General features: G+C 37.1%; 1 protein-coding gene across 1 annotated transcript in view; it reads left to right on the forward strand.

The window, feature by feature from the left end:
• LOC128684334 (transient receptor potential-gamma protein-like) overlaps positions 1-10,000 on the forward strand; it is a 121,940-nt gene that overhangs the window by 51,374 nt on the left and 60,566 nt on the right. The window contains exon 5 of the mRNA XM_070098376.1: positions 5,526-5,721. Coding sequence (XP_069954477.1) covers positions 5,526-5,721 — 196 coding nt within the window. The remainder of the gene's footprint in view (positions 1-5,525; positions 5,722-10,000) is intronic.

The raw sequence follows: 10,000 nt of genomic DNA on the forward strand, positions 1-10,000 counted from the left end.
GTGGGACACCCTTACAGACTCCTCCAGTAGACCAGCTCCTCCCAAACAGCACAAACAGTCCCACTGGGACAAACCGATCATGGAAAAAATCGCCAACACAATGCTCTCCAATGCTTCAGGAAAGAACAAAGCTCGTCTCCTGGCAGTGAAGGCACCACACTCAGGAGATTTCCTGTTAGCTGTTCCCAATTCCTCCCTGAGCACCCGTCTCGACCCACAGGCCATTCGGATTGGTGTTGCTCTTCGCCTAGCCGCCCCCCATCCTCACCGAACATAGGTGTATTTGCGGCATGGCGACAGCTGATCAATTCTGACTCCATGGTCTCGTGTGTCACACAGCAGAAGGGAAGTATGCCAGACATGAGGAGATCAATGACATAATAAAGAGAAGCCTCGCCACAGCCCGTTGCCCAGCTCAACGGGAACCCCAAGTACAGAGGTCTGATGGAAGTCAAAAGCGTCCTGATGGAGCCACTATGCTCCCCTGGAAGGATGGAAAGCAGATTGCCTGGGACTACACCTGTGCTGCCACATTGGCAGACACCTACTTGCCATACTCTGTAGTGGAAGGGGGTGGAGCTGCCAGCCACAGGGAGACCCAGAAGATCCGAAAATATGAAGACCTTCCCCCTTGCTATAACTTCATTCCAATAGGGTCGGAGACCCTTGGAGCATGGGGCAAGTGTGCTCTAAAGTTCCTCAAAGAGCTGGGTGAAAAGCTCATCACAGAAACCAAGGACCACAGTGCGACCAGATTCCTCTTTCAGAGACTCAGTGTTGCGATCCAGAGAGGAAATGCCTGCAGCATTCTGGGCACGCGGCCCACCGCAGGGGAGCTGGACGAAGTATTCGAGATGTAGCTCTGAGTTACCTATGTTGTTTTACTTTGTATCATATTTTTGTGAAGGTTTCGTCAATGTATTTTGTCTTTAAATAAAATATATATGTATATATATATATATATATATATATATATATATATATATATATATATATATATATATATATATATATATATATAAATGTATATATTTAAATACAGTAAACTCTCATTATATATTCACTAAGATATTTTAGTCTTTGTGTACATAGCCTTGTTCGTGTTAGGAAATATTTCATGAATATGTTTTAAATTTTAAGAAATAGACAAAGTAAATTTTCTAAGAAATTTCTTGATTATTCAAAAATAATTAAATGTATTAGCTGCGTCTGTCAGTGAACGCTGTAACAATGTTAATTTAAAAATACAAAAGTGATAACGCGATTACAAACAAGTCAGGGAACGGATGGTGGTTTAGAACCCATGGCGAGTGAGACCCATGGCTGAGTGGTTAACGCAATGGCCTGTGAGTTGTACGGCTCTCTCGCCATGGGTTCCAACCCCTCCTATTCTATAATTACATCTAAGATTTTTTTTACGTGTTCACGAAATGCCTGTGATTGTTAAAACTGACCCATATATCCGTCTGTATTATGAATATTACTCCGATATATTATAGGAATAACACACGACAGTAATGGCGTAGCACGTCACATGACGCTGAAGCCACAACATTCAGGGATCCTGTATCAGAGAATGAGGATAATAAATTAAAAATAATGATCTATTAACCACTCCAGGTTCAGTTTCATCTCTCCTGGTGTATACTATTATTTGCAGAAGTAAGTGAAATATGGGAGGCCAATACCCTAGACTTATATTATTTCATTTGATCGTGTTCAATGACATTAAAGTATTTTATTATATGTATGACATTTAAAAGACGAAAGAAAACAAAATTCCTTGTTATTAGGCAACATACTTCAAGACTGAAGTTTCTGAACATGTAATATCTTCTCCCTTGACAGGGAGACAAACAGATCTCTTTTTTCTTGACAGGGAGAAAACCAGATCTCTTTTCTCTTGGCAGTGAAACAGCCATATCTCTTCTCTCTTTTGACAGGGAGACAGCCAGATCTCTTTTCTTTTGACAGGGAGACAACCAGTTCTCTTCTCTCTTAACACGGAGACAACTAGATTTCTTCTCTCGCTATGAAATTATAGTGAAATTCCAAGCGCTTTCGTGATTTCTTACATTATCAAAGAACTATGTACATATATATATATATATATATATATATATATATATATATATATATATATATATATATATATATATATATATATATATATATTGCTATGAGTATATATCAAATTGGTGTTTATTTTATAGTGATTTTCACGATTGATATTTGTAGTCCTCTCCTCTGTCCTAACTTCTATCCACATTGAGTGTAGTCCTAGAATCTATCCATGTTATTGAGCGTAGTCTTGGCTTCTGTCCACGTTATTGAGCATATTCTTAGCTTCTAGCCACATCAATCAGCGTAGTCCTAGCCTCTAGTTGACCTCTTAAAATTTTTGACCAACGTAGTGACTAATGATTCTCTTTCACCAAAACAGTGAAACCTGGTTTATACAGGTTGCGGCATAAGTCGCTTTACCGACGATAATGTGCACGCAGGTGTTGGCTGCAGTGACTTAGCAGTGATTTAGCAGTAATTTAGCAGTGGTTTAGCAGTGACTTAGCAGTGACTTAGCAGTGACTTAGCAGTGGTTTAACAGTGGCATAGCAGTGACTTAGCAGTGATTTAGCAGTGACTTAGCAGTGACTTAGCAGTGTTTTAGCAGTGGCTTAGCAATGGCTTAGCAGTGACTTAGCAGTGACTTAGCAATGGTCTAGCAGTGACTTAGCAGTGGCTTAGCAATGACTTAGCAATGGCTTACCAGTGGCTTAGCAGAGACTTAACATTGACTTAGCAGTGACTTAGCAGTGACTTATCAGTGGCTTAGCCGTGAACTAAGCAGTGGCTTGGTAGTGATTTAGCAGTGCCCAGTGACTTATCAGTGGCTTAGCCGTGAACTAAGCAGTGGCTTAGTAGTGACTTAGCAGTGGTTTTCTAGTAACTTAGTAGTGACTTAGCTATGGCTTAGAAGTGATTTAGCAGTGGCTTAGCAGTGCCTTATCAGTGGCTTTGAGGTGGCTTTGCAGTGACTTAGTAGTGGTTTAGCAGTGACTGTTATTGTTAACTAAGTTTCATTTTATCTCTATAAAGTGACTGATGCCACTTCACGTAAGGTGGAACTAAGTGAAATGTGGCAAACAGTTACCGTAGACTTTACCCAGATCTGATTGCTTTGATGGTGGTGTTTAAATCGTATCTTCTACACAAGGTTCATTAAATCTACATGTTACCACTTCACTACCAGTCAAAAATGCTTTAATAACTAAAGTATGGTAAATTCTCATATATATATATATATATATATATATATATATATATATATATATATATATATATATATATATATATATATATATATATATATATATATGTATTTATATATATATATATATATATATATATATAAATATATATATATATATAGATATATATATGTATTTATATATATATATATATATATATATATATATATATATATATATATATATATATATATATATATATGTATATATATATATATATATATATATATATATATATATATATATATATATATATATATATATATATATATATATATATATAAATATATGTGTGTGTATTATATATATATATATATATATATATATATATATATATATATATATATATATATATATATATATATATATATGCAATAAGATCACAGTAAACAGGTGATTTCAGAATATGCAAAACAACCACTCTGAAAGAATAGAGAAGGAGGGGTGTTAATGTTGCAGTTTAAAAACTGTAGTGTAAAGCACCCTTCTGGCAAGACAGTGATGGAGTGAATGATGGTGAAAGTTTTTCTTTTTCGGGCCACCCTGCCTTGGTGGGAATCGGCCAGTGTGATAATAAAATATATATATATATATATATATATATATATATATATATATATATATATATATATATATATATATATATATATATATATATATATATATATATATATATATATATATATATAAATATATATATATATATATATATATATATATATATATATATATATATAATATATATATATATATATATATATATATATATATATATATATATATATATATATATATATATATATATATATATATATATATATATATATATATATATATATATATATATATGCAATAAGATCACAGTAAACAGGTGATTTCAGAATATGCAAAACAACCACTCTGAAAGAATAGAGAAATTCCAAGCGCTTTCGTGACTACTCACATTATAATGTGAGTAGTCACGAAAGCGCTTGGAATTTCTGTGTTCTTTCAGAGTGGTTGTTTTGCATTTTCTGAAATCACTTGTTTACTGTGATCTTGTTGCATATATATATATATGTATATATATATATATATATATATATATATATATATATATATATATATATATATATATATATATATATATATATATATATATATATGTATGTATATATATATGTATATATATATATAGTTAAATACAGTAAACTCTCATTATATATTCACTGAGATATTTTAATCTTTGTGTTCATAACCTTGTTCGTGTTAAGAAATATTTAAGAAATATCTCTTAAATTTTAAGAAATAGACAAAGTAAATTTTCGAAAATATTTCTGGATTATTCTAAAATAATTAAATCTATTAGCTGCGTCTATCAGTGAACGCTGTAACAGTGTTAATTTAAGAATACAAAAGTGATAACACGATTGCAAACAAGTCAGGGAACGGATTGTGGTTTAGAACCCATGGCGAGTGAGACCCATGGCTGAGTGGTTAACGCAATGGCCTGTGAGTTGTACGGCTCACTTGCCATTGGTTCCAACCCCTCCTATTCTCTAATTACATCTACGATTTTTTTACTTGTTCACGATATGCCTGTGATTTTTAGATTGACCCATATATCCGTCTGTATTATGGATATTACTCCGATATATTATAGGAATAACACACGACAGTAATGGCGTAATACGTCACATGACGCTGAAGCCACAACATTCATAGATCTTGTATCAGAGAATGAGGATAATAAATTAAAAATAATGATTTTTTAACCACTCCAGATTCAGTTTCATGGCTCCTGGTGTATATTATTATTTGCATAAATATTAAGGGCAGAAGTAAGTGAAATATGGCAAGCCAAGACTGTAGACTTACATTATTTCGTTTGTTCGTGTTCAGTGACATTAAAGTATTTTATTATATGTATGACATTTAGAAGACTGAAGAGAACAAAATTCCTTGTTTTTAGGCAACAAGCTTCAAGAATGAAGTTTCTGAACTTGACAGGGAGACAACCACATCTTTTCTTTCTTGACAGGGAGACAACCAGTTCTCTTTTCACTAGACAGGGAGAGAACCAGATCTCTTATCTCTTGGCAGGGAGACAACCAGATTTCTTCTCTCATGATAGGGAGACAACCCATCTCTTCTCTCTTGACAGAGAGAAAACCAGATCTCTTCCTCTTCATCTACCTGCGGGTACTTAGTAAATTTACTGAAATGTTCCATCCACAGCTTGTTCGAGACCACTCAAACACTCTTCTGGGCAGCGTTCGGCTTGATCGACCTCACCAACTTCGAACTGACAGGCATCAAACCCTTCACACGCTTCTGGGGAATGTTGATGTTCGGAACTTACTCTGTCATCAACGTCATCGTTCTTCTTAACCTTCTAATTGCTATGATGAATCATTCTTACCAGCTGGTGTCCGTAAGTTCTGTAAGTGTTTGAGAGCCATGAATGTGAGTGCCACTAGCAGGAGGTGCCACAGGGGCAGACACCAGCACATCTCAGTCCCAGCCCTCAGCTCCAGTTCTGTGTTCTAGGTTCTTCGTCCTAGCCCTCAGCTGCAAATGCGCATCCTAGGCTATATGTCTTTGTCTTCAACTTTCTTAATGATATCTGTCCTAGTTCTTAGGTCCAGTCTTGCGTCCTAAGGCTATCTGTCGTAGATCTCAGTTCCAGTCTTGTGTCTAAACCTCTGTGCTAGTCTTCAGTCTGTCCTAGCCTGCTGGTCTAACGATTAAAACTCTCCTCTAACAAATTGACCTAGACTGTTCACTTCCGTTTTTCAGTCTTCCTTAACTCAATCATTCTATTGATTTTAACTCCTTTAGAAATATCATTACTACTAATACTACTACTGAGACTATTTCCACTACTACTTCTACTACTGAGACTATTTCCACTACTACTTCTACTACTGCTTCTAATATTGCTAGTGCTGCAACTACTATTACTACTACTACTGCAGTTACTGCTACTAGCACTACTGTTACTACCATGATTACTACTACTACTACTACTACTAGTGCTACTAATATTGGAAGTGCTGCTACTACTAATACTAATGCTACTATTACCACTATCATCACTACTACCGTTACTGTTACTACTATTAAGATTATTTCTACAACTGCTACTATTAAAACTATATGCACTGCTACTACTACTACTACTACTATTAAAACTATATGCACTGCTACTACTACTACTACTACTACTACTACTACTACTACTACTACAACTATTACTACTACTATTACTACTACTACTACTACTACTACTACTACTACTACTACTACTACTACTACTACTACTGCAGTGGTATATCAGGTTGTGGCTGTATGGTTGGTGCTACTGGATGAGAACCTAATATCATATATATGAACTATTTACTTAACAGTTTGTTTAATGATTTACACTTACAGTGTAAATTATTTACATGTTATGTGGTAAAAAGCCACTTACGAAATAATTTCATATGTGATATAATTTGTAAATGTTGTGGGATAACTTTGTACCTGCTGTGTTAAATTAGTGGGCACAGCGTGCGTGTGGGCAGTGATTTACACTAACACAACATTATACATTGAGTGTTGAGTAATATAACTAACATTATGTATAAGACATTTGCCTCGAATGTATAATCAATTTGTCTTGTGATTTAACAGCATCTAGTATAACTGGGATTTTTACATAAACATTGTGTGGTAATCTCTTGTTTGCATTACTGGTATGAAGCAAGCTGCGTTCATAAAGAATATTTACATCTTAATGGACATTTTCAGAGAGAGAATTATCATATGGGTGAGTGGTTCGTAGCATTGGTCAGGCAGTAGGGTGAGTACTGTACGTTAAAATACTTAGAGGGGTGTGTATGAGTGTGTATGACTTGTTTTGAGCCACCCTCCCTCCCTCCCTCCCTCCCTCCCTCCTTTCCTCCCTCCTTCCCTCCCTCGTATTTCTATATCTCCAAGAAAATTATCATCCCTAGGTTCTATCCAGACCCTATCGCGGAGGTTCTAAACAGAATAAAAATTTTGTTGTAACAGTGAAAGTCTCGTATGTTATAATGTTTATCAGCTCCCTATCCATCTATCTCTCTCTCTCTCTACCCACAAAACTTCCGTTTCTCTCCCTCTTCTTCCTCCTTCTCTCTTCCTGTCTCCCTCTTTCTCAGGCTTATGGCTTACAATCTTTCCAGTATAGGTTGGGCTTGTTGTAGTCACCAGGATAGCATAGTGTTTAGCCCCACTTTTAACCCAGCACCTCCCAGCTTGAGTTCTGACAAGCAATATTTCCCAGCCAGCATCTCCCAGCTTGAACATTCCAGTCAGCATCTCCCAGCTTGAACACCACAGTCAGTATCTCCCAGCTTGATCACCACAGTCAGCATCTCCCAGCTTGAACACTACAGTCAGCATCTCCCAGCTTGAACACCCCAGTCACCATCTCCCAGCTTGAACACCATAGTCACCATCTCCCAGCTTGAACACCACAGTCAGCATCTCCCAGCTTGAACACGACTCCCCAGCCAGCATCTCAGCTTGAACACCAGAGTCAGCATCTCCCAGCTTGAACATGACTCCCCAGCCAGCATCTCCCAGCTTGAACACCACAGTCAGCATCTCCCAGCTTGAATATGACTCCCCAGTCAGCACCATCCTTCTCACGTGTTGCTTCACTATTGTATAATTTAACCATCACGCTCAGTGAATTAGTTTTCAATTCTTATTTCTGCTTCTGGTATGTTTAGTTGGCTGTTATTTTAATATCAAGATAGACAATGCGCCTCATTAGTATTTTTAGTTAATAATAGAATCCTTAACTTGCAGTACCTAAGCAATGGGAGGTAATTATGTTTGATCCAGTTAAAGGGAGGGAAATATAATTCATTGTATTAATAATTCTTCCAAGTGGATGGATAGAAATGGATTAATATACCGAAATACGATGCTTTATTGAGCACGTCTCAACCGCTGTCTGGGTGAAATGTCGTCTGTAATGGTTCGCATTATACTACATTTCTGTCTTTATTTTTCACACAGTAACCTCTCTTTTACGGTCCATGTTATAAAGTAGCAACGCCATAACTTGCACTCACTCTCTTACTTTCCATCTCCATCTGGCCGTAACAACTATTGTGCTTTACAAATCAACTCACTAAACGGAACAAAGTTCAAACCTGTGGCAAGTCACTCATAGCCCAGGAAGCCAGTACAGCGTCCACTGCGGGATCTATTAGTTTAATTTCATGAGTCGCTAGATGCAAAATTTTGACCTCTACTATGAATTAGTTTTCTTTTGGACTAAAAATTTAAGCAAATAACAAGAAAACAGGTTTTGGAAATTAAGAAAAACACAGAGAGCAAATAAATGTATTGTTTGTGTCGGTGGGTGGGGGTAGAGGGGGTGATGTGGGAAGGGGTATGCTGGGGGTGAAGGGTATACCTGGAGTATGCCTAGAGAGAGTTTCGGGGGTCAACGCCCCCGCGTCCCGGTCTGTGACTAGGCCTCGCGGTGGATCAGAGCCTGATCAACCAGACTGTTATGACTGACGGCATATAAACCGACGTAAGAACCACAGCCCGGCGCATCAGGAGTCTTGAGGGGAAATTATTTACGATGGGAAATAAGGAATGATGACATCAGTCTGTGTTCACATCAGAGGCATGATGTGTTTGGTGTTCGATAAGTGCTCACTTATTACACGTCAACTCTTGTACACGGAGGAAGTGTGGGACTCCACCTTCTGCTCCATTCCTCAAGCTACTTTTCTAGGTCTAAGAAGCACATAACATTTGCAGTCAAACATCTGTCATGACATTTTGTCCGTGACTGGACTCTGTTGTTAATAAAGTCCAATTAAGGACGAAGCGTCGTAACAAAGGTTTCACTACGAACATGGTTTTTCTCCCTTCTTATCAACTTGGGATATCGTTTATCCACGACTCCAGATTTATCCATAAGACGTTCGTGAATCTATCAATCCCTTCCAGTTCTAGATTTTTTCAGCTGATGTTTTTACTCACTGGCGATTTTTTTATAATTCAGCGCATATTTGGTAAAATTCCTTTAGCCAGCTTTCCTTCTAGTTAGATGAGCCATTTTACAAGCCTGGTTAGTGGCGGCTGGAGTTTCTGATCTGTCTGTCCTGGATAATACTTTTCTTAATGAATGTGAAGATGCCTTTGCACTTTCTCCGTTACTTTCACTTGGTAGTGGTGATGGTGGTGGTGATTGTTGTGATGGTGGTGTGACCGAGGCATTATCACCATCATAACCACAGCTATCACCACCACAACCACTACTGTTACCAACATTACCACTACTATCACCATACATCCTCCCCCCCCCTCTCCTCGCTGCTTGCTTAGCCACTTTCTTCACTGGTAGGTTCTATTTTTCTCCATATATTATACATTTAACACATGCACTATCTTCAACCAAGGAAGCGACGCAAAGAAGAAATACATTCACAATCACTCGCTCCATAACTGTCACTGCTGAAAAACACGAACTTCAAGACTTAATGACAATCCACAGAATTGAAACATTTTGCCCCTACTTTGAAGACGTCCTTTTCAGTCTCATTGAATTCCTTCACCAATATGATCATGCTTACACTACAACAGCACGTCAAATCTCAGAAACCAATAGCTTCCACATACTCCAATCTAACAACACACTCACACTCTTGTTTCTC

Source organism: Cherax quadricarinatus, chromosome 4, assembly GCF_038502225.1.
Source record: "Cherax quadricarinatus isolate ZL_2023a chromosome 4, ASM3850222v1, whole genome shotgun sequence".
Taxonomy (NCBI): domain Eukaryota; kingdom Metazoa; phylum Arthropoda; class Malacostraca; order Decapoda; family Parastacidae; genus Cherax; species Cherax quadricarinatus.